The sequence below is a fragment of the Odocoileus virginianus genome, chromosome 8 (genome assembly GCF_023699985.2).
Source record: "Odocoileus virginianus isolate 20LAN1187 ecotype Illinois chromosome 8, Ovbor_1.2, whole genome shotgun sequence".
Taxonomy (NCBI): Eukaryota; Metazoa; Chordata; class Mammalia; order Artiodactyla; family Cervidae; genus Odocoileus; species Odocoileus virginianus.
In genome coordinates this window covers 26,913,329-26,939,050 of record NC_069681.1, presented here as the reverse complement: position 1 = coordinate 26,939,050, position 25,722 = coordinate 26,913,329, and the positions used below count along the sequence as shown (strand labels likewise).

Below are 25,722 nucleotides of genomic sequence, written 5' to 3'. Positions count from 1 at the left end.
GGTTTAGGAACACCACTGCAAACGTGCTGATGTTTCCTGCATCTCTGTGGCTCAGAAGGATCTTCCGATGAGTCTGCAGTGAGACTCTGAGCTGCACCTGGTGAGATGATGTGTGAACTTGGCCGGACACCCCTGTTGGCTCAGATGGTGATGAATCCACCTACGATGCAGGATACCTGGGTTTGATCCCTGGGTCGGGACGATCCCATGGAGAAGGGAATGGCAACCCACTCAGTATTCTTGCCTGGAGAATCCTATGGACAGAGGAGCCTGGTGGGCTACAGTCCATGGGGGTTGAAAAGAGTCTGAGTGACAGGACTGAGCGACTAGCAAAGCACTTTCACTTCTGTTCACTGTCACCTTATGAGATGACGCATCAACTTGGCCAGAAGCCTTAGCTGAGGTCCAAGGAGAAATGAGAAATGGACCTCGAGTGAGTTGTGGGCCTTAGAGTTCTAGTGCTTCGTGAAACCTTGTGACCACACTCCTGGTTTCCTCTTAACAAACTGGAGCAAAAGCTTCATGTCTGCCCCGTGAAATTCCCTTCTGTGTGTTGGGAAGCAAAGTGTTGGAACGACTCCGCCAGGCTTCAATCTCACCTAGTTCGGTTCTTCTCTAAGCACATGGGGTTGGGCAGCACCCTTTGTGGTTGGAGGAAGGTTACAGTTATTTACAATGAAGAGACTCCAGAACTGCTAATTCAGCCATGACAACCAAGGGGGAATTGTACCAGAAAGGATGATATCTTGCACATTAAGTACATTTTACAATGTATGCATCCTAAGTTGATTCAGTCGTGTTTAACACTTTGTGACCCTATGGACCATAGCCCTCCAGGCTCCTCTGTCCATGGGATTCTCCAGGCAAGAGTCCTGGAGTGGGTTGCCATTCTCTTCTCCAGGGGATCTTCCCGACCCAAGGATTGAGGCCGGGTTTCTTCTGTCTCCTGTATTGACAGGTTCTTTACCACTAGTGCCGCCTGGGAAGCTCTTCACAGTGTACAAAGTCAGCTTGCTTGTTTCTTGTCACTCATTCTCGTAAATGCTCCTTCCGCTAAGATGCCTTCCCAGATCTCACACTGACTGTGCATGCTCTTCGCTTGTTTGAAAACCTCCACCACATGGTCCCACCTGCTCATGCTGCTGCCTTGCCTGCCCCTCTCCCCTAGCTCACCCTCTGCCCACCCCAGACCCATGGTCCATCCCAAGCCCCTCCACTCCCTCGTTTTCACCACCCTCTGTTGCACTCGAGGGACAAAGGTTTGACACTGGTCGAATCCAGCGTTCCAACTCACCTGTCCTTCTGGTAATGGATGGTCATTGAAGGGGGCTGTCCGAGGAAAAGCAGACCAACCTCATTTCCTTCCAGACAGAGAACACTCTTCCACACTCTGGCTGTATTCCCCCAGTGGTCATGATGGCTCAGACCTAGAGACCCCTCCAGATCTCCCTGCTTGAGAAAGTGGAAACGGTCAATGTAACTGCCGCGTCCTCCCCCCGTGGCATCTGCAGAGGGCCAGCGTGTGAGTTCCTCTGTGCTCACTTCTGTCGTGTGAGCCTGAGTAGTTCCTCCTTGTATCCAAAGGATACAAGGTGCTCTGGGCTCTATGTGTCGCCTCCCTCGTTCACTTACTCTCTCCTTCACCACCCAGCGCTCTCCTCAGCATCATTTCCATCACTTTAAATGCAATCCAACAGTCCCCTTCGACCTCCTGTTCCTTTTTGGCCAACACCTTATTTCTTTGTTTTCAGGGTCACGCGTTGGGAAAATGGAAACACGTGATCTGTGAACCTTGTCAACTTCTTTTGCCCCCCAAGTTGGTCCATTCACTGCTCCGCTGAGTGCACTTTGGCTAAACCATCTTGATGTGTCTAAACCGAGCAGACTTTAGTCCTTCCTCATGTGAGTTAATTTCTCATGGGATCTCGCTTCCTCTTTTACACTTCTTAGGCTATTTCTCCTAATTCCCTGGCAGCGTGTCCTCTACCTCAGTGTCAGCCTTTGCTCTTTAGAACTTGGCCCTGACACTTGGTGCCAAGTCCCTGGGGACCTTACCCATTCCTGTGGTTTAAACACCATCTGTGTTTTCTCAGACGCGTCCCTTTAACCCAGGTGTCCCCTGCTTCTCCCTTAACAACATGGACATCTTTTCCAGCTAATGAAGGTCTATCTAAACACTCTTCTTTTGATAATAAAGTGACATTCTTCAGCATTTGTTAAGCCATTTATTTTTGCCTTTTCATACTGACTGATGCTTTCAAACTGTGGTGCAGAAGAAGACTCCTAAGAGTCCCTTGGACAGCAAGGACATCAAACCAGTCAATCCTAAAGGAAAGGAACCCTGAATAGTCATTGGAAGGACTGATGCTGAAGCTGAAGCTCTAATACTTTGGCTACTTGATGCCAAGAGCTGACTCATTGGAAAAGACCCTGAAGCTTGGAAAGATTGTGGGCAAAAGGAGAAGGGGCTGACGGAGGATGAGATGGTTGGATGTCATCACTGACTCAGTGGACATGAGTTTGAGCAAACTCCGGGAGATAGTGGAGGACAGGGAAGCCTGGCGTGCTGCAGTTCATGGGGTTGCAAAGAGTTGGACGGGACTGAGCGACTGAACAACAAAACCATTTATTTATAAACTCTTTCCATTTTGATAAGCATGAAAAACATTATATTTTAGTATTTTTGGCTTATAGAATATTGATTCACAAAAGCAGTATTGCTGAATCAAATAACATGTGCATCTTTAAGTATTGAGGAAACTGCCAGATTTCTTTCCAAGGAGCTGTAGCACGTGAGAGTCCCACCAGCAGGGAGTGTGCGTCTTCGCATCTCTGCCAACTCGAGATGAGTGTCGTCAATGCCACGGTGGGAATATAGTTTCTCATAAGGTTCTATTTTTATTTTACTAATAATAAAGATATTTTCTCCATTTCTTTGTTAGTCTTATTTCTTCACAGCTCTTTTCATTTTGAGTTATTTATCTTTTTCTTATCAACTTTATGTAATTTTTCTGTCAAGAAATATCCATGTTTCCTGGATATGTGCTGAAGAGAGATTTCCTATTTTTTTGTCTGTCTTGGCACTGGTTGCCTCTAGTTTTTCAATAATTGTATAGAAACGATGGCTGTCTTGTCTCTTACAGGTTTTGGTTTCATTCACTCCTTTGGGTCGTCCTTTTTTTCCTGAAGCTAAATGATTGAACTTTTACATCTTATTCTAAACTTTGATCTTTATATTTTAAATTCTAATCCTTGTAAAATTAATATGTGTGCGTGAAGTAAGATGAGGATCATTATTTTCTTCTCATCATGCTGATCTGTTTGTCTGGTTCTTGGCCATATGCTTTTATTTACTGTGTCTTTATAGTAACTTCAATATATAATAAAGCACATCCCTTCTTATTTTTCATACCTTTCTTAGATATTGTCAAGTATTTTGCATTCAATATTAAAATTATTCAACTAATCTTAACTTTTTGAAAATTCCCCCATCAGGTTAAAAATGTTGCTCAGACATTTAGATTTAATAGTATATTAGAATAAGATCTGTAGATCAATAGTATCTATAGTTCTGCTAAATCAATTAGTTTCAATATGTAACACCACTCCCCCAAAGTGATACCTTTATAGCAGTACATTGATAAATATATGAATATTTCTTATATGTATGAAATATTTTGTTATCAGCATTACATTAGTGAACATCTTTTAAAATAAAATGCTTAAAGTTCTCATCTAGTGATGAATCTAGGGCTCATAAACCTAATACAGTTCAGAGCAAGATAGAAACCATTAAATATGTTGCTAAAGATAAATCTTCAATGTAAGATATCTCTTTCTATATCCAAATCTAATATCTATCTATCTATCTATCCCATAAGGCTTCCCTGATGGTTCAGCAGGTAGAGAATCTGCCTGCAATGCAGGAGGTGTAGGAGATGTGGGTTTGATCCCTGGGTCAGGAAGATCCCCTGGAGGAAGGCATGGCAACCCACTCCAGTATTCTTTCCTGGAGAATCCCACGGACAGAGGAGCCTGGCGAGCTACAGCCCGCAGGGTCGCAAAGGGTCAGATATGTTTGAAGCAACTGAGCACACACACACATCTATCTATCCGCTGTCTGTCTGTACTTTTTATCTGCATCTATTCCTCCTGTGTCCTCAGTTGTGAGGTGAAGAAACAGCTGAAGACTGGGTAAAGTGAACAGTTACTAGAGTCTATGTCTGTTGCTCCACTTTTGATTGCACTGCTCACGTATTTCACTGTTATAAAGACTCTTAGGAGCATCAAGGCTCCTTGTGTCCCCATGGCCCATCCGTGATATATCTGTGTATTGCTGCAGTGTTGACATTGTATAATTAAAGGCTTGTCATTGTATCTGAGGGTTCCACACCGATGTCCTTGCCTGGCATCTGTATGCTAACGTGATGCCCTCCCTTCTGTAGGTTCTTTGGTGAATGAAAGGGGCTCTTCATACTTTAAGTGGCTGATTCATACTCGTGTCTCTCGAGGGGCACGGCTGTGCCCTGGCAACTAAACTAAGCTGGGTCGGTTTAGTCGGCTTCACTTTCCTTCTGTCTCATTCATTCCTTAACTCATACATTCATTCATTCAAGAAACATCACTGAACTACTGTGGTCTTCCAAGCCCTGGTCTGAGCTCTAAGCATACGCGAAGAAGAGAGCTAGCTGGCATTCCTTACAGTTTGAAATTCTTATACCAGTGGTGAGACAGAGTGAATAAGGAAACAGATGTAAAATATTTGGTATCGGCCAATGCCGTGAAGAAAATTAAAAAGTTTAAAGGTCTAGTGGGTGGTCTGGGAACAGAACAATTTTAAGGGACTATTTTAAACAGGTGTCTAAGGGACAGCTACTCTTGAGAAGTGACCTGTGAGTGTTTGAATAAAGTGAGCAGGCGGGGTGTGAAGACGTGTGGGCAGAGTGTGTCCAGCAGAAGGAACAGTGGGCGCAAACCCTCTTGACAAGAATGGGTGTGGTTCGCATGGTTGGTTCTGAGAATCTATGCTCTCAGAAGTCAACTTTTTTGTTTAAACTTTTACTAATACTTCCCAAACTTATACATAAATATTAGTTTTTTATTTTGATGTGCTTATCTATTCAAGTTAACATCCCAAGTTAATGCCTTACTTCCATACTTCTTTAAAAAGTTCTTTGTAGATGTCCCTCCAATGTCTTGCTACCCAATTTCTGCATCTTCGCTCCGATACCATTATTGTACTGAAATGTCAGACTCTTTTGTTCCCATTTATCTCAAAATGTTGGTCTAGTTCGGCTCAGTCAGAGTTACAAGAACATTTTTTTCAAGGAAGCCAAATGAAAGGAGACTTAGGGGGTTGGGGAGCATCTCTTCTAAACGGAAAAGAAGAGAAAGGGCAGTTGGTGGACAGAGACGTGGAGCTCAGAAAAGTTCGCTTTTACGATAGGAAATGTTTGAGTAGTTTTCAGTTCAGTGTATCTACTAACACTTCCTCATCTTGGTAAGCTCACACCCATCTATGACTCCATACTTATTAAAGGCTGTGTGTTGGGGCTGGTGTTGTTTTTGTGTTTTTATATCTTTGATCATAGTTTAACAGCTTGAGAAATTAATGATAGCAACAGCAACAATAATGTTGAGGGCAATGCAGGTTTAGGAGAGCTTTGACAGAAAGGAAACCTGGGCTTTCATCAGCTGTCATAAATAAGTTTATGCTAGAATAGCACCTATACCATTGTTATAGAAGATGTTCTAGGAGAATAACCTTGTTTGTGCCTTGCTTTGAAAACTTCTGTTCCAAATCACAGTGGAATTCTGATTTCCAGAGAAGCCTTCTACAACTGCACAGTTCATTGAAATGGTTCTTAAACTGTTGGGTTTTAAGTCGACTTCTCTCTTCAGAACACTATGCACATGTCACTATAGACAGTTCAATAAATTTGTTATCTCTTCAGATAGTTGTGTTTGAAAAAGGTCATAGGGAGCATCCACACACCTTAAAGCACAATGATAAAATGCAGAAGGGAAATTATGGCATTGCATGAATCACTGGTGCATTCTAAAACTGCCTCCAGTTTTGCTTAGTTCAGCTCAGAAGGGTCTTTTGCTCGTAGGATGTGGTCGAGGAAAGGACAAATAGAAGGCAAAAGCTTCAGGGTCTTTTGAATAAGGAAAGATGAAGGAAACTTGAATTACTTATATACTAGGAATGAGGAGTGACAGGAGAGACAGATACAAATTAATGACTGATTTTATGGATATCAGTTGGCCTTTCTTCATTCAGGTGGAAAAAGAGGAAACACTCAGGCTGAGAAAAAATATGAGATTGATGAAGGTATGACTCTTGGTGCCTCATATTGTCAGCTTGTAAAAGTCAATCTTGTGGGGCATCACTGAAGGGAGAAAGCCATTTGGAGATTGAATTGTCTCCTAAATTTCTAGTTCATTATTCTTTATCGGAAGAACTTTACTCATTAGGTTAGCTTTGCTGGGCTGAGTTTACACCATGAGGACTCACTCATTTATCCATCATGCATTCATCCATCTCTGCACTCAGCACTGGTCTCAGGGATCAAACCCACGTCTCTTAGATCTCCGTATTGGCCGGCGGGTTCTTTACCACTAGCACACCCTGAGAAGCTTCATACTTCCCTTACTCAGGTCAGGGCTTACCTGCATCAGATCTAAGCTAGATCTGAAGTCCCTCAGGCAACAGAAGGCTGATCCTACAACAATCCTGAGTCCGCGGTAAAGCCAAACTTACATTAATAATATTGGACACATATTAATGATGCTAAAATGTTTGATAAATGAAAATGCGTCATCAGTGGTTATCACTTCACCTAATGACTGTCATTAACATTCTGTGACAAAGCTGTGTTTTCACACATTTTCTGTTTATTTTCCCAGTATCCACAACAGTTTCCTTTGTTGCAGTGGCCTCTAAACCTTGTAAGCTTTGGTATGGATGCACTTTCTTAACGCTTTCTTAACATTCAGTGATTTTGGTCTTGCCCACCTCTGGTTAGATCTCCTGACGCCACGTTCTCCTTCAAACCTCCCCCAGAAAATGGAGCAGTTTCATTTACCCACAATAATTCTGGGGAAAAGACCTCCAGCTTTTCTGCAAAACAGGCACACCAAGTAATGAAGGACAAGATAGACCTCTGAACAGGACATCTGAAACACACATCATGTACTCAGTTGCTTCAGTCATATCCAACTCTTTTGAGATCCCATGGACTGTAGCCCGCCAGGCTCCTCTGTCCCTGAGATTCTCCGCAAAAATCTTGGAGTGGGTTGCCATGCCATCCCTAGATCAGGATTGAACCCACATCTCCTGTGTCTCTTGCATTGCAGGCGGATTCTTTACCAGTGCGCCCTGGGGGAAATAGTCCAAATACCTGGAAATTCTAACTTCAACTGGCTTCAGGCACTGCTGGATCTGGCATCTGGAGGTGTAACTGATACTATGCACTCTGTCTCTGTCTCTTTTTCTTCTCTGCTTCTTTCTCTGTCTCAGAAAATATGAGACACATACCTGTTTCCTAGTGAACTGATATTATAACAACAAGACTGGGTCTTTTTTTTAATCTCCCAGTGTCCATCTAGCAAATCTCACGGAAGCATCCTGAATTGTCCCTCAAGGCCCACATCACCACACCAGAACCAGTCACTAGTCCTCAGTGTACTGGCCATGGTGATGGACTCAACCTAGGTATGTTTCCAGTTCTGTGGGCAGTTGGATTGGACAACGTTTTTAATTCCCCACTCGGACCACAAGCAGTGAGTTAGGAGAGGTGATGGCCAGAAGGAGAGTGCTCTGGAAGATATGATGGGCAACCCTAGGTTGTTAATGACAGTTTCAGGTTCCATATAATGAAGTAGCAGGAACACAGGAGTAAAGTTGGAAGATATGTAGAAGGTTGGTTTGTTCGTATGAGGCACAAATTAGTGGTAATCTTCCTTGAGCAGGGTGGAGTCCTTTGATGCTGGGCATATAGATTTTGACTAGTTTTAATAATTATATCCCTATTTGTGTTAGTTTTGAGATGACTACTTTTGAAAAGTCTGACCAACAGGATGGAGTGGCGAGTGAGCAAAGCCAAGGTTGTTTAATTTGGTAACTAAGACTTGGGACAAGGGCAGTTCTTAATTTGGACACTGGGAGATTTCCCTGTAAATTGTCTTATTTGTTCTGACATTGGGTTTGAAATTGACCTTGAGAATTTCTTTCCTCTGAACGTGTCTTACAAATTAATGTTAACAGCACTGGTAGCTGGGATGATGCCTGGGAAAAGGAAGTGGTAACTCACTCCGGGATTCTTGCCTGGAGAATCCCAGGGACAGAGGAGCCTGGCGGGCCACAGTCCATGTGGTTGCAAAGAGTCAGACACGACTTAGCGACTAAACAAACAACAAAATCACAAAAGACACAAACTGTAACCTAGAAAATTTATTATCCTGGAAAGGATAATAGAAATTTTGGCACCTGAATTTTCCCTAAAGTTTTCCCTTTACAAAGAATGGGGTGGGGGCAGGAACCAGACTCCATTAAAGCCAAAATTAAACATTAAATGTGAAATTCACATTTCAGGACTGAAAGTACTTATACCAAAATTATGTCAAATATAAAATATTATGCATTAAAGTAACATTTTAAATAGAAAATTTTGTAAGACTCAGGGAAATGGTAACACTAAAAAATTACATGCAGCCATGAAATTATGTTGTATGGATGCATACACAAACATTTGAAATAAAAAAGAAAATTAAAAAGGAGCTGTTAACATTAATAAAGCACACACGACGTTTGCTCATTGACCTTGAACTTGAAATGCACAATGTTCATTTTACCCTGTTGTTTCAGAACCCAGACTCAAGGCATCCAGGAAGCTTCATGACTCACTGGTGAGGTCCCTGAGCCAGTCACAGGTTCTGTTGCCTTAAGAGGGAACTAATGTGTTGAAATTGGCAGGAATCCCATTCTGAGACAATCTGAATGCCTGGGAATTTGTCTAATAAATACATTGTCTGGCAGGAATAGAGCTAGGTGAGTTCCAACTAGCAGTGAAGATATTGACTAAGGATGAAATGTGTAGATATGGATTCAGAGAAGAAAACTGTTTAAAGTTTGAGGGTACAAAAACATATATTTGGGGGGAGAGGATCTAAATCTATTGTGTTGCTTGTGAGTCCAAAGAGAACGCCTCTCTTTGAGCTACCCAGCAATTCAACCCTGTTTGAGACTGTTTTAATGTCATGGCATTGCCTGCTCTTGAAAGGACAGGGTAGCAATTTCAGTTCCAAGTCCTAGAGACACCCAGTGGTGGAATCATGGTGTTTAGAAAGGCAGGGACGTTCAAGAAAAGAGGGCATCATTTCAGCAATATGGCAGACCATTCCAGGCATCTGAGAACAGTCATCAGCAAGAAATTCTGATGTTAAAGAAGCTAGACTGCCTCAGAGAAGTTCTCACTGAATGTGTATATGACAAGATACAGTATTCTGGCCTGGAGAATTCCATGGACTGTATAGTCCATGGGGTCGCAAAGAGTCAGACATGACTGAGCGACTTTCACTTTCCTAGTTGACATCTAGGTGGGAGTCAGCAGGCTCTGAGGATGCTGAATGTAGCCAGCTTCTCTTTGAGATGGAGCCTGGTCATTCAGCACTCTGTGTATCAAGGGAAGTCAGTGTGCAGGGTGTCAACACATGGGTGTGGCCGTGGCACCCTTGATGACACGGGACAGAGCATTCATGACATGGTACCCTCGGGTAATCACAGATTTGGTAAAATGTGGATCCACTTCGATACTAAACCAGGAACATCATCACCTCAGGGTGACAATCTTCAGTTTTATTGTCACCCTGAAACAAATCCTGGAAAGAATTATCACTGTGGATCTATTTCCACTGAAAAGTTGTTTATCATAATCAAATCACTCATTACTAGAGAAATGTGGTAACACAAAGATTATAAGTAAAAAAAAAAGTATAGATTGATGTGTAAAAATTAAATGTGCTTTAGAATGTGCAGTAATTTTTATGTCATATGTATTTGCTTCATCTCCATTTTCATTTAAAGAGAAACATTTTTCTTTTTTTCCATTCTCTCATTAGAAAAGCATGCCCTAATAATGGGATGGAAACCCAAGAAATCAGTTCTTGGTACATAAATTTAAAATTTGAAGAATTTAATACTTCTTCAAATATTCAGAAAATACTGAGACAACAAATATTGTTGATTTTCTTGAGAAGAATTATTTTATTTAAGTTTATTTCTCCATTTTTCAGAGAAGTGTTTCAGTGCAGGGTTATACAAGACAGGCACTGTCGACCTAAATCCTGAGATATTTTTGGGCTTGGCATATCTTCCCCAAATATAATTTCTTTTTACTATTTTTTGCTCTGCAAATAGGGATATGGACCTGCAGGTTGATTACCAGGATGCTAAAATCTAGCACTTTTGAAAGGCTTTAAAGGGGTGTTTTTTAATACTCTGGGGGAGTATGTTGAAATTGATTATACTCTTGTCTTTGAAAATCCTCACTGTTCCTTTGTTTCATTGTCATTGTATATGCAGTAAAAATATCTCTGGAAGCATGTTGTAACAATTGATTCTGAGGATGAAGTTTCTGCTTGGAGAGTTGTTGAGTGCATAGATACAATTGTGTGTGTGTGTGTGTGTGTACATGTAACACCCATGTGTAAGCATGTTAATTTTGTTCCCAGGCAACTACCTTCCTGGAGTCCATAGAAAACATTTGTATAAAGTGGAATAAACAGTAAGCTTGCCATTACATTTTTCAAAAAACACTTAATCTATGTATATGTTTTTAAATCTCCTGTGATGCAGCCCTGTGTCATCTTATTCTCTTTTTTCTGCTTCTTTTATTATGATTAAATATATAAAATAGAATTTCCTACCTTTGTTGTTATTCAGTCACTCAGCTGTGTCTGACTCTTTGCAACCTCATGGACTGCAGCACTCCAGGCTTCCCTGTCGTTCTCCGTCTCCCGGAGTTTGCTCAGACTCATGTCCACTGAGCTGATGATTTACTCCCTTAACCAGTTTAAAATGTCCCGTTCAGTAGTGGAAGCATGTTCACATTCCTGGGCCACAGATCTGCAAAATGTTTCCATCTTTAAAATCTGATTCTTTGTAAAGTTTTCAGTTAGAATAGAGTTGCTTTGCAATGGTAGTTTCTACTGTAGAGCAGAGTGAGTCAGCTGTGTGTTTACACATACCCCTCCTTCTGGATTTCCTTCGTGTGTCGGTCACCGCACAGCATTGACCAGAGTTCCCTGTGCTGTACAGTAAGTTCTCATTAGTTATCTGTTTCGTACACAGTGTCGGTAGTGTATGGGCTTCCCAGGTGGCTCAGTGGTAAAGAATGCGACTGCCAGTGCAGGAGACGTATGTTTGATCCCTGGGTTGGCAAGACCCCCTGGAGGAGGAAATGGCAATCCACTCCTGGGAAATTCTTGCCTGGGAAATCCCGTGCTCAGAGGAGCCTGGAGGGCTACAGTCACGGGGCTGCCAAGAGCCCTACAACACCGAGTGACTGAGTGTGCACACACATGCACATCAATAGTGTATATATGTCCAAAGATTAACATGAAAATGGATTCTCTACACTGGTTAAACAACTCCGTTTCCCTCTTCCCCTAAGCCCTGGTAACCATCATTCTACTGTTCCTGAACCTGACCTGGGTCCCCCACCCAGTGTACTGTAAGGTGTCCCTCCTGTCACCAGACTATGGAGACAGAAAAGGAAAGGGAAAGTCGCTCAGTCGTGCCCGACTCTTTACAACCCCATGAACTTTAGCCCTCCAGGCTCCTCTGTCCATGGGATTTTCCAGGCAAGTATACTGGAGTGGGTTGCCATAACTCCAGGGGGTCTTCCTGACCCAGGGATCAAACCCAGATCTCTTGCATTGCAGGCAGATTCTTCACCATCTGAGCCAGTGAAGGAACTGGTACTCAAACCTAGAACTGATTCTAAAGCCCTTGCAGGTGCCAAGCAAGCAGAAGGGGCAGCTCATCCTCTAAAGACCCAAACTCCCCAGTTGCTTTCAGGGAAGAAATTTTTAAAGGAAGAAGAGGCAGAGGGTTGCAGGGTGTGTGATCAGCTCATGGATAGTGAGATAATCGGGTGGCATTTCAGGAGTTAACATCATTAACCTTCTCCATCCAGCTGGTCTGAGGTCTACGTGCTGTTGGTCAGCATGCAATTAACTTAACTGGTAGGGGGTTTTATGTCTGCAAAACAGCTCACAGGATGTGGCTCAGGAGGAACTAAAGGTCTTCTTGTTATTTTGTCTTGCTTGACTGTTTGCCTTTGTTTTTACATTTCCTCACTTCACTGATTAAACTTATTCTCTGGACCTAAGAGAAAGCATAGGACACAACAGCCTCTCTCTAAACAAGAGGTGAGTGACACCTCTTGGGGAGGGCTCTGTTCAGTGGAAGACCCTGCAAGGTTCCACTTTCTGTTTCTATGAATTTGACCATTTTAGACACCTCATATACATGAAACCACATAGTATTTATCTTTTTGTGACTGGCTTATTGCATTTAACATAGTGTTCTCAAAGTCGATCCGTTTTACAGCTTATGATAATATTTCTATTTTAAAAAAGGCTAAAAAATATTCCATTATGTAGAATTTACTTACATATACTCCATATATATACATTTGGTTTATCTGTTCATTTGTCAGTGGACATTTTGATTGTTTCCACCTCTTGGTGGTGTTGGCAACTTAGCAAGGTTTTGAATATACTGGGAGGTTTGGCTTCATTTCTGTAGTTGAAATCTAATTCTCAACTGGGTTAAGAAAATGTCTAATGTCACTTCTTCCATATTTGTTGAAATTTGTTTTGCTTTGTGGCCTAAGACATAGTCAGTGGGTACATGTTTCTATTGATGTTCCTTAGATCAAATTATCTATGTCCTTACTAATTTTTTTTGTTTTTGCCTATTTAATCTGGCAGTCATGGAGAAAGAAAGTAAAAGTGTTAGTTGCTCAGTTGTGTCTGACTGGTTTTTTTAATTGATTTATTTATTTTAATTGGAGGCTAATTACTTTACAATATTGTAGTGGTTTTTGCCATACATTGACATGAAGAAGCCATGGGTGTACACGTATCCCCCATCCTGAACCCCCTCCCACCTCCCTCCCCACCCCATCCCTCAGGGTTGTCCCAGAGCACCAGCCCTGAGTGCCCTGTCTCATGCATCAAACCTGGACTGGTGATCTCACTAATGGTAATATACATGTTTCAATGCTATTCTCTCAGATCATCCCTCCCTTGCCTTCTCCCACGGAGTCCAAAAGTTTGTTCTTTATGTCTGTGTCTGTTTTGCTGTCTCGCATATAGGATCATCATTACCATCTTTCTAAATTCCATATATATGTGTTAATATACTGTATTGGTGTTTTTCTTTTTGGCTTACTTCACTCTGTATAATAGGCTACAGTTTCACCCACCTCATTAGAACTGATTCAAATGCATTCTTTTTTAATAGCTGATTAATATTTCATTGTGTATGTGTACCACAACTTCCTTATTCATTCATCTGCTGATGAACATCTACATTGCTTCCATGTCCTAGCTATTTTAAACAGTGCTGCAATGAACATTGGGATACATGTGTCTGTTTCAATTCTGGTTTCACTGGTGTGTATGCCCAGCAGTGGGATTGCTGGGTCATATGGCAGTTCTATTTCAAGTTTTTTAAGGAATCTCCACACTGTTCTCCATAGTGGCTGTACTAGTTTGCATTCCCACCAACAGTGTAAGAGAGTTCCCTTTTCTCCGTACCAGCATTTACTGTTTATAGACTTTTGGATAACAGCCATTCTGACCAGCGTGAAATGGTACCTCATTGTGGTACCATATCTCTGATAATGAGTGATGTTGAGCATCTTTTTATGTGTTTTTTAGTCATCTGTATGTCTTCTTTGGAGAAATATCTCTTTAGTTCTTTGGCCTATTTTTTGATTGGGTCATTTATTTTTTGATATTGAGCTACATGAGCTGCTTGTGTATTTTTGAGATTAACTCTTTGTCAGTTGCTTCATTTGCTATTATTTTCTCCCATTCTGAAGGCTGTCTTTACACCTTGCTTATAGTTTCCTTCATTGTGCAAAAGCTCTTAAGTTTAATTAGGTCCCATTTGTTCATTTTTGCTTTTATTTCCATTACTCTGGGAGGTGGATCATAGAGGATCTTACTGTGATTTATATCAGTGTTTTGCCTATCTTTTCCTCTAGGAGTTTTATAGTTTCTGGACTAACATTTAGATCTTTAATCCATTTTTATTTTATTTTTGTGCATGGTGTTAGAAAGGGTTCTAGTTTCATTCTTTTACAGGTGGTTGACCAGTTTTCCCAGCACCATTTGTTAAAGACATTGTCTTTTCTCCATTGTATATTCTTGCCTCCTTTGCCAAGGATAAGGTGTCCATAGGTGTGTGCATTTATCTCTGGGCTTTCTATTTTGTTCCATTGATCTATATTTCTGTCTTTGTGAGAGTACCATACTGTCGTGATGACTGTAGCTTTGTAGTAGAGACTGAAGTCAGGCAGATTGATTCCTCCAGTTACATTCTTTCTAAAGATTGCTTTGGCTATTTGAGGTTTTTTTTGTATTTCCATATAAATTGTGAAATTATTTGTTCTAGTTCTCTGAAAAGTACCTTTGGTAGCTTGATAGGGATTGCATTGAATCTATAGATTGCTTTGGGTACTATACTCATTTTCACTATATTGATTCTTCTGATCTATGAACATGGTATATTTTTCCATCTATTTGTGTAATCTTTCATTTCTTTCATCAGTGTTTTATAGTTTTCTATATATAGGTCTTTTGTTTCTTTAGGTAGATTTATTCCTAAGTATTTTATTCTTTTCGTTGCAATGGTGAATGGAATTCTTTCCTTAATTTCTCTTTCTGTTTTCTCATTGTTAGTGTATAGGAATGCAAGGGATTTCTGTGTGTTAATTTTATATCCTGCAACTTTACTATATTCGCTGATTAGCTCTAGTAATTTTCTGGTGGTGTCTTTAGGGTTTTCTATGAGGAGGATCATGTCATCTGCAAACAGTGAGAGTTTCACTTCTTCTTTTCCTATCTGAATTCATTTTGTTTCATTTTTTTCTCTGATTGCTGTGGCTAAAACTCCCAAAACTATGTTGAATAGTAGTGGTGAGAGTGGGCACCCTTGTCTTGTTCCTGACTTTAGGGGAAATGCTTTCAATTTTTCACTATTGAGGGTAATGTTTCCTGTGGGTTTATCATATATGGCTTTTATTATGTTGAAGTATGTTCCTTCCCTGCTTTCTGGAGGATTTTTTTTTTTTAATCATAAATGGATGTTGAATTTTGTCAAAGGCTTTCTCTGCATCTGTGGAGATAGTCATATGGTTTCTATCTTTCAGTTTGTTAATGTGGTGTATCACATTGATTTGTGAATATTGAAGAATCCTTGCATCCCTGGGACAAAGCCCACTTGGCCATGATGTTTGATCTTTTCAATATGTTGTTGGATTCTGTTTGCTAGAATTTTGTTGAGGATTTTTGCATCTATGTTCATCAGTGATATTGGCCTATATTTTTTTCTGGCATCTTGTCTGGTTTTAGTATTAGAGTGATGGTGGCCTCATAGAATGAGTTTGGCAGTTTACCTTCCTCTGCAATTTTCTGGAAGAGTTTGAGTAGGATAGGTGTTAGCTCTTCTCTAAATTTTTGGTAGAATTCACCTGTGAAGCCATCTGGTCCTGGGCTTTTGTTTGTTGGAAGAATTTTGATTACATTTTTTATTTCTGTGCTTGTGATGCATCTGTTAAGAATTTCTATTTCTTCCTGGTTCATTTTTGAAAGGTTATACTTTTCTAAGAATTCATCCATTTCTTCCAACTTGTCCATTTTATTGTCCTATAGTTGCCGATAGTAGTCTCTTATGACCCTTTGTATTTCTGTGTTGTCTGTTATGATTTCTCCATTTTCATTTTAAAATTTGTTTATTTGATTCTTCTCCCTTTTATTCTTGATGAGTCTGCCTAATGTTTTGTCTGTTTTATTTATCTTCTCAAAGAACCAGCCTTTAGTTTTGTTGATTTTTGCTCTAGTCTCCTTTGTTTCTTTTTCATTTATTTCTGCCCTCATTTTTATGATTTATTTCCTTCTACTCTCCCTGGGGTTCTTCATTTCTTCTTTTTCTAGTTGCTTTAAGTGTGAAGTTAGGTTATTTAATTGGTTTTTTCTCTTGTTTCTTGAGGTAAGCTTGTATTGCTATGAACCTCCCCCTTAGCACAGCTTTTACTGAATCCCATAGGTATTGGGTTGTTGTGTTTTCACTTTCATTTGTTTCTATGCATATTTTGATTTCTTCTGTGATTTGTTGGTTATTCAGAAGTGTGTTGTGTAGCCTCCGTGTTTTTTTCTTTTTAATAGTTTTTTTTTTCCTGTAGTTGACCTCTAATCTTTTGCATTGTTATCAGAAAAGATTCTTGAAATGATTTCAATTTTTTTGAATTTACCAAGGCTAGATTTATGGCCCAGGATGTGATCTATCCTGGAGAATGTTCTGTGTGCACTTGAGAAAAAGGTGAAATCAATTATTTTGGGGTGAAATATCCTATAGATATCAATTAGGTCTAACTGGTCCATTGTATCATTTAAAGTTTGTGTTTCCTTGCTAATTTTCTGTTTGGTTGATCTATCCATAGGTGTGAGTGGGGTATTAAAGTCTCCCACTATTATTGTGTTACTGTTAATTTCCCCTTTCATACTTGTTAGCATTTGCCTTGCATATTGCGGTGCTCCTATGTTTGGTATATATATATTTATAATTGTTATGTCTTCTTCTTGGATTGATTCTTTGATCATTATGTCATGTCCTTCTTTGTCTCTTTTCAAGGCCTTTATTTCAAAGTCTGTTTTATCTGATATGAGTATTGCTATTCCTGCTTTCTTTTATTTTCCATTTGCATGAAATATCTTTTTCCATCCCTTCACTTTCAGTCTGTATGTGTCCCTTGTTTTGAGGTGGGTCTCTTGTAGACAGCATATACAGGGGTCATGTTTTTGTACCCATTCAGCCAGTCTTTGTCTTTTGGTTGAATTTTGTAAATTCAACCCATTTACATTTAAGGTAATTATTGATAAGTATGATCCCATTGCCATTTACTTTGTTGTTTTGGGTTCGAGTTTATAAACCTTTTCTGTGTTTCCTGTCTAGAGAAGATCCTTTAGCATTTGTTGAAGAGCTGGGTTGGTGGTGCTGAATTCTCTCAGCTTTTGCTTGTTTGTAAAGCTTTTGATTTCTCCTTCATATTTGAAGAGATCCTTGCTGGGTACTGTGATCTGTGTTGTAGGTTTTTCTCTTTCATCACATTAAGTATGTCCTACCATTCCCTTCTGACCTGAAGAGTTTCTATTGAAAGATCAGCTGTCATACTTATGGGAATCCCCTTGTATGCTATTTGTTGCTTTTGCCTTGCTGCTTTTAATATTTGCTCTTTGTTTCTGATCTTCATTGATTTGATTAATATGTGTCTTGGGGTGTTTTGCCTTGGGTTTATCCTGTTTGGGACTCTCTGGGTTTCTTGTACTTGGGTGGCTATTTGAAAAATAGGGTCTTTTTTTTTTGCAAGGTAATAGTAGGATATAAAAATGAAAATTAAAGGAGTAATAAAGAACTTAAAAATTTAGAAAGTAAAATATTTTAAAAAATAATAAAAGTAAAAATATATCTAGGAATTTCTCTGGAGCTGTTGAGGGCAGTGTGGGCTCAGTTCAGTTTCAGATAGTTCCTTGTTCCCACTTATACTTCTTCTCAAGGTCTATAGGCCCCTTCCAATGCTTAGTCAGTGCTAACTACAGGGTTTTAACCTGCTGCACCTGTCACTTCCAGAGTGGTTCCCTCTTCTTTGTCTATTTTGGCTTCCTCTGTTTGCAAGCCCCTCACTGTCTAATTTCCACCCTGACATGGGGGGGCGAAGGTGGTCACTTACTTAGGCTCACTTGTTAGGTTGTGCTGTGGGGAGGGAGGGACACTGCAAGCAAATATCACTCATGTGTGGGGAGTGCGCTCAGTGTCTGGGCCACACTGGGTTTACTCCAGCTCATGGCAGCGTGTGCTTTCCAGGTCTACACTGCTCGGGCTCCAGGTTGCTCTGAAGGGGAACTGTCCAAAGCACACCCTGCGTTGCATGCATTTCACAGGTCTAAGCCGCTCAGGTTCAGGCTCTCGAGTACTCCACAAAGGCACAGACTCAGCTGGGCGTGTGTTCTGTGCCCTTCCCAGGTCTGAGCAGCTCAGGCGACCAGGTGCGTGGTGAGTGCACTGTCCCAGGTGGGGCTGTGCGTCTTATCACTTCACCGGTCCTGGCTGCTCCCGGGTGTACCACAAGAGTACCATCTCAGATGTGCTGCGTGTCTCCTCTGGGGAGCTGATCTCAGGCTGCGACGCTTCTGGCAGATGTCAACTATCCAGGATCCCAGGAAGACGTGGTTAGCAACTGGGAGCCTGCTCACAGTTTGGTGGAGGATGCCGTCTCTGGGGCCCAGATAGCCCCTTGCCTTCCAACTCTGGCTGTCGCCCGCCTGCCTCTCTGCCTCCAGCGGGGGGAGGGCAAGTCCACAGCTGGCTAGCTCTCCTTTGGTGTTCGCTCAATCCTTTGTTCTGTGAGTGGGCCAGACTGTGCTTTAAGTTAGAGCTTTTCGTAGGAAAGCTCTCTCTCTCTCTTTTTTTTTTCCCTCTCTCTCCCTGACTATCCTACAGTTTGAGTTGCTATCTCACGTTAACTGCCTCAGATTGTCCTCAGGGCATTCAGGCCTGGTCCTTACCCTGAGCATGCAACCCACGCCTCCCTGTCCAGCCCTTGCTCGCTTGTGGCGGACGCGAGGGTCTGGGTTACTTCTCTGCTGGCAGTTGCAGTTAGGCATGTTTTCTGTGGGTTTTTTTTTTCCTCCCAACTATGTTGCCCTCTGAGATTCCAAAACTCACCACAAACCCGCTGGAGAGAGGGTTTCCTGCTGTTTGGAAACTTCTCCTCCTTCACGACTCCCTCCCCAGGACGGGTCTCCATCCTTAACTCTTTTGTCTCTCTCTTTGTCTTTTATATTTTGTCCTACATCCTTTTGAAGAGAATGGGGTGCCTTTCTGGGTGCCTGGTGTCCTCCTCCAGAGTTCAGAAGCTGTTCTCTGAAAGTTGCTCAGCATTCAAATGTCTTTTGATGAATTTGTCGGGGAGAAAGTGGTCTCCCCATCCTATTCCTCTGCCATCTTGGGACCACCCTCCCCCCCATATCTGACTCTTGATAACCCGATGGACTATAGCCTGCCAGGTTCCTCTGTCCATGGGATTCTCCAGGCAAGAATAATGCAGTGGGTTGCCATTTCCTCCTCCAGGGGATCTTCCCAACCCAGGGGTTGAACCTGGGTCTCCTGCACTGCAGGTGGATTCTTTACCATCTGAGCCACCAGGGGAGCCCAGCAGTCATGGAGAGATAAGCATAAAGTCTCCCACATTGACTGTGCCATCGCCACATGAAGACTTTGATTCTAACTGAGATGAAAGCATTTCTGGTAGTTGTACAGTAGAATAACTTTAGGAATTCAGTTTCCTAGTTCCTTTAACTTACTATTTGTATTTTTGGTGACTCTACACATGGACATCACCAGATGGTCAACACAGAAATCAGATTGATTATATTCTTTGCAGCCAAAGATGGAGAAGCTCTATACAGTCAGCAAAAACAAGACCAGGAGCTGACTGTGGCTCAGATTATGAACTCCTTATTGCCAAATTCAGACTGAAATTGAAGCAAGTAGGGAAAACCACTAGACCATTCAGGTATGACCTAAATCAAATCCCTTATGATAAAGTGGAAGTGAGAAATAGATTTAAGGGACAAGATCTGATAGACAGAGTGCCTGATGAACTATGGTTGGAGGTTCATGACATTGTACAGGAGACAAGGGATTAAGACCATCCCCATGGAAAAGAAATGCAAAAAAGCAAAATGGTTTTCTGAGGAGGCCTTACAAATAGCTGTGAAAAGAAGAGAAGTGAAAAGCAAAGGACAAAAGGAAAGATATTCCCATCTGAATGCAGAGTTCAAAAGAATAGAAAGGAGAGATAAAAAAGCCTTCCTCAGTGATCAATGCAAAGAAATAGAGGAAAACAACAGAATGGGAAAGACTGGAGATTTCTTCAAGAAAATGAGAGATACCAAGGGAACATTTCATGCAAAGATGGACTCGATAAAGGACAGATATGGTATGGACCTAACAGAAGCAGAAGATATTAAGAAGAGGTGGCAAGAATACACAGAAGAACTGTACAAAAAATGATCTGTGTGACCCAGATAATCACGATGGTGTGATCACTCACCTAGAGCCAACATCCTGGAATGTGAAGTCAGGTGGGCCTTAGAAAACATCACTACGAATAAAGCTAGTGGCGGTGATGGAATTCCGGTCGAACTATTTCAAATCCTGAAAGATGATGCTGTGATGCAAGAGAGTTCCCGAAAAACATCAATTTCTGCTTTATTGACTATGCCAAAGCCTTTGACTGTATGGATCACAATAAACTGTGGAAAATTCTGAAAGTGATGGGCATACCAGACCACCTGACCCACCTCTTGAGAAACCTATATGCAGGTCAGGAAGCAACAGTTAGAACTGGACATGAACCAACAGACTGGTTCCAAATAGGAAAAGGTGTATAGTGTCAAGGCTGTATAGTGTCACCCTGCTTATTTAACTTATATGCAGAGTACATCATGAGAAATACTGGGCTGGAAGAAGCACAAGCTGGAATCAAGATTGCTGGGAGAAATATCAGTAACCTCAGATATGCAGACGACACCACCCTTATGGCAGAAAGTGAAGAGGAACTAAAAATCCTCTTGATGAAAGTGAAGGAGGAGAGTGAAAAAGTTGGATTAAAGCTCAACATTCAGAAAATTAAGATCATGGCATCTGGTCCCATCACTTCATGGGAAATAGTTGGGGAAACAGTGGAAACAGTGTCAGACTTTATTTTTTTCGGCTCCAAAATCACTGCATATGGTGATTGCAGCCATGAAATTAAAAGATGCTTACTCCTTGGAAGGAATGTTATGACCAACTAGACAGCATATTAAAAAGCAGAGACATTACTTTGCCAACAAAGGTCCATCTGGTCAAGGCTATGGTTTTTCCAGTAGTCATGTATGGATGTGATTAAAGCTGAGCGCTGAAAAATTGATGCTTTTGAACTGTGGTGTTGGAGAAGACTCTTGAGAGTCCCTTGGCCTGCAAGGAGATCCACCCAGTCCATCCTAAAGGAGATCAGTCCTGAGTGTTCACTGGAAGGACTGATGGTGAAGCTGAAACTCCAATACTGTGGCCACCTCATGCAAAAAGTTGACTCATTGGAAAAGACCCTAATGCTGGCAAGGATTGTGGGCAGGAGGAGAAGGGGACGACAGAGGGTGAGATGGCTGGATGGCATCACCGACTCGATGGACATGGGTTTGGGTAAGCTCCGGTAGTTGGTGATGGACAGGGAGGCCTGACGTGGTGCGGTTCATGGGGTTGCGAAGAGTCGGACGTGACTGAGTGACTGAACTGAACAGTATAAAGTCCTGAAATCAGCACATTATATGGTGCCCGCCAAAACCGAAGCATGGGGCTACTAATTTTTTAATAGGTGTTACATGTTTATTTTTGAATGTAGATCTTGGCTTTTTTCCTTTACGTATTTTGTCTGCTGGCTCTGAGTTTTTGTCATATGCAGATGCACATTTGCTGAGCAGGACTTCTGGCTGTGGCTCTCTGTACACTTTTATCTAGAATTACTGGGTCACCATATATACATATACATATATGTGTATATATGAATCTCCTCCCCAACCCTCCCTACTTCCCCACCCCTTGGCACATGAAGTCCACTCACGTGTCTTAAGGAAGACAAATCTGGTTTCAGGTAGTCAGTCTGCATGAGAATGAAAATGTGCCCTGTTATAATACAGTGTGTGTCTTTGTCATACCAATGAACTCCTGTATTATTGGGAGAAAGAGGTCTGCAGAACGTTGAAGTTGTGGTGGTTCACATGTGTTTTTTTCTAGGCAAAGAGAGTCAAAATAGTGGGGAAAGAATTGGGATATTTATCAGGCAAGAGCCCCTGATTCAGTAGGTGGGCAGACTACCCTGTCAACCCCATCACACAACTGGAAACCAGTGCCTGCTCAGGACTCCCATCCCAGGAGAAAACCAGCCTGGCCCAGTTTAGACTCCTGTCCTCTGCCTGAGCACTTCAGATTATCACGTGAAGAATTAGGTATTGTTATTCTGAATGCCCTGGTGATGAAGTTGCATAGATTTTCAGTAGACTGCCTCACCGCTGTGCTTCCCATAACTGTATTTTTAGTGTCTATTTTACAGATTCATGTAGCGTATACACACAACAAAACGGATCCACCCATAATTAGCTAAAAAGAAAGTTGCGGTGCCCAGTATATTTTCAGCAATATAAAATAAGTCAAACTTTAGACCCTTTAAAATCAAAGCACGGAGAATTATTTAACAACAAAGTGTTAAAAAAGCAATATTTTGTACATGTATGGGTTTGAAATTTGACAGCCCCGGCTTGTGCTTTTCCAAATCATATGGGAATAATTCATTTAGGAACAACCCTCTGTGCTCCTTTTTTTTTTGACAGTGGGGAGTGTTCAATGAATCACCTGCTGTATCCACAGATTCCTCAAAAGTTAATTGAAAATTTCACCATGAGACCCTTCTTTAAGAGTGAAAAACCAGAGGACTGTGCGCTTATTAGATTATCCTCCCCCTTGGACTGCGTGCTGATAAGCGCAGGGCGCTCTGCCCTCTCATTTGTTTTACTTCTTTAGGTTTTTCCGTGGCTCCCATGATTCCCTGGGCCCCCACTGACAAACTGGCGGAGTCACAGGAAGTCAGAGTGTCCTGAGCATCTAAGTTAATAAATCAAACCTGGTGATGTCCTCTAAACAGGTTTGAAGGCAGAGGATAGCTCCTGTCCATTATTCATGAGCCCTCACAGGCAATCTGTCTGTGGCCGTGATCATGGCTTTTATCAAACAGACATCCTGGAGAGCCATTTGTCATAATTTCAGAACCCCTGGTGTCCCTTTGTGTTTGGGTCATTGGAAAGGGAATGTTTTGTGTGTAGCTATTTGATGCTTCTAACACCACTCTTGCAAAGACTTATGAAGCATTTTATTAAAACAGACGGTTCTTTTGTCATTGCTAACAGACAACAAAAACACACCTCCCCATCTCTGCTTCTTTCCCTTGTGCATATGTGGACATGTATAATAATATACATAAAACCTGGCTTTCAGGAATCACTTGTCGTTTATTTTGTTTCTGTCTTCAGCCTCTATGGAACATTTCTGACTCTGTCGTAATATCATCTCTTTGGTCTTGGACAAGTCACAGCCTCTTTCAACTTGGCTTTCTTTTCCTGCACAGCAGGGATGGTTATGCCTGGAGTGTAAGAGAATAAAGTTTTGCAGAGTGTCACGTGAAATAAAAATGAAAATAGCTTTGTCACAGTTTTCCATACTGTCAGAGGAATACCGTATTTTTTCAAAGATGAAGTAAACTTTTATGGTATGATCTTCCCAGATGTGACTTATGATCAGCCACATATTTGTGTATGCAGTTACTTTGACTTTCCTGAGACTTACATCATAAATATCTTAAGAGAAAAACCTGTAAACAATTACCTGAACCTGTATTTGCAAGCCACATTTGAGAATTTTCAGCAGTCTAACATTTACTTTCTGCCAATAGTAAAATTTTAATGTCGTGGTAGATATGCTAGTGTCAAATCCAAGTTTGTGTGCCTGATGAACAGTAAGCCCAAACAAGCTCCCAGTTGCAGGGCCAAGCAAGGGGAATGGGTGGCTTGTGCTCACAAGACCTGAACTCACTGATGGGTTTCAGGGCATAGTTTTTATAGACAAAATTGGCAGGGAGGTCTGCAGGGTATGTGACCTTCCTCTGATCAGTTGGTGGGGAGGTAACAGGATAGTGTTTGGCAGTCTCAATCACCAGCCTTCTGGTTCCAGCCAGTCTGGGGTCCGCTTGCCTGAGCTCAGCCTGAAGTTACCATCGTCCCTCTTGAAGAGGGCCTTAGTTCCTATAGAAGAACTCAGAGATCTGTGCCAGAGTGTTCTCTGCACCCCTTCAGGAGATACATACCTTGCCAGGTCCCTGCCCCATCCTTGCACTGCTGTTTCTGACTGCCTTTCCTCTGTTTCTGCATTTCCTTCACTCCTCTAATTTGTGGCTGTTTGAATCTGCCCTTTTGAACTCACGGCAGGTCTAGGAGGCTGAAATCTTTTTCCTACAAACAAGAAACCGGGGATCAATGAAGGTTTTTTTTTTTTTTACCTAGAAGAACCCCACAAGGTTTTGTCTGGTTTCAATACAAATTTGTACAATCCATTACAGGTGTTTTGGGTGGTGTTTATAGGAAATAGAAAGGGATGATGTTCAGGTCCTGGACAGAGAACTCACTTTTGCTAATCATTATATTAATAAGATAAAGATGTGACAGCAACAGTTCCATCTATAATTTTGAGTTGCCAAGAGAAAAATCTGTCTTCCATTGCACAGTCTTTATACTTAGGTCTTTTAGAAATGAATGTCACTAATGATAAGGAAAAGGGGTCAGTAATAAATTGGTGGAAAATGGTCACTGTGTCATACAGAGAATTGATAGCATGCATATGTTCTATTCGGCTCTCATAAAGAGTCAGACACGACTAAGTAACTGAACTGACTGAACTGATTGATATGTTCTATTTGGAGAAGGAAATGGCAACCCACTCCAGTATTCTTGCCTGGAGAATCCCATGAACAGAGGAGCCTGGTGGGCTACAGTCCATGGGGTCGCAAGGGTTGTGTATGACTTAGCAAATAAACCACCACCACCATATGTTCTATTACATTAGATCAGCAGAGTCATTAGTACAGTTTTATAAGGATGTTTGCAAAGACCTGGAATGGCTTTCTGTCAAAATTTAACATGTAAGGTTTAGTTGGCATTATTCAATGACAAAGGAGCTTAATGCTGAGATAAAATATTTAAGCCTTTGGTAGGGATTTAAAGAAACAGAAAAGGATGGATTGTTAGTGATTATGTTGAGCAAAACTACATATCTATATCTCATTTGAAAAGACCCTGATTCTGGGAAAGACTGAGGGAAGGATGAGAAGGGGACAATAGAGGATGAGATGGTTGGATGGCATCACCGACTCAATGGACATAAGTTTGGGTAAACTCCAGGAGTTTGTGATGGACAGGGAGGCCTGTTGTGCCGCATTCCACGGGGTCACAAAGAGTCAGACGTGACTGAGCGACTGAACTGAATTGAACTGATATCTCATTATGTCATCTGTTTTACTGCTATGCAGTCTTTTTTTTTTAGCTTTGATTTTTTGTTCATCATGAATTTTTTGCATCAGTTTTCATTTTTGTTTATTTTTGGCCATGCCCCACAGCATGTGGAATCTTAGTTCCCGGGATCAACCCGTGCCGCATGCAGTGGAAGCACAGAGTCCTAATCACTGGACCACCAGGGAAGTCCCTCATGCAGTCTTGAGTAATACATGCACTTGCCTTGCTTTTCCAGGAATCTCTAAAAGGGTTTGTATTAGTTGTTGA

At 41.4% G+C, this 25,722-nt stretch overlaps 1 protein-coding gene across 6 annotated transcripts in view; it reads left to right on the top strand.

The window, feature by feature from the left end:
• The window catches only part of MYO16 (myosin XVI), a 499,683-nt gene that overhangs the window by 98,977 nt on the left and 374,984 nt on the right, over nucleotides 1–25,722 (top strand). For 3 of the 6 annotated variants that reach the window (XM_070471417.1, XM_070471416.1, XM_070471422.1), the window contains exon 2: nucleotides 1,752–1,902. The exons of the other annotated variants lie outside the window; for them this stretch is intronic. In XM_070471417.1, the coding sequence (XP_070327518.1) occupies nucleotides 1,866–1,902 (37 nt within the window). In that variant the 5' untranslated portion in view covers nucleotides 1,752–1,865. The remainder of the gene's footprint in view (nucleotides 1–1,751; nucleotides 1,903–25,722) is intronic. 6 annotated transcript variants of the gene reach the window in all.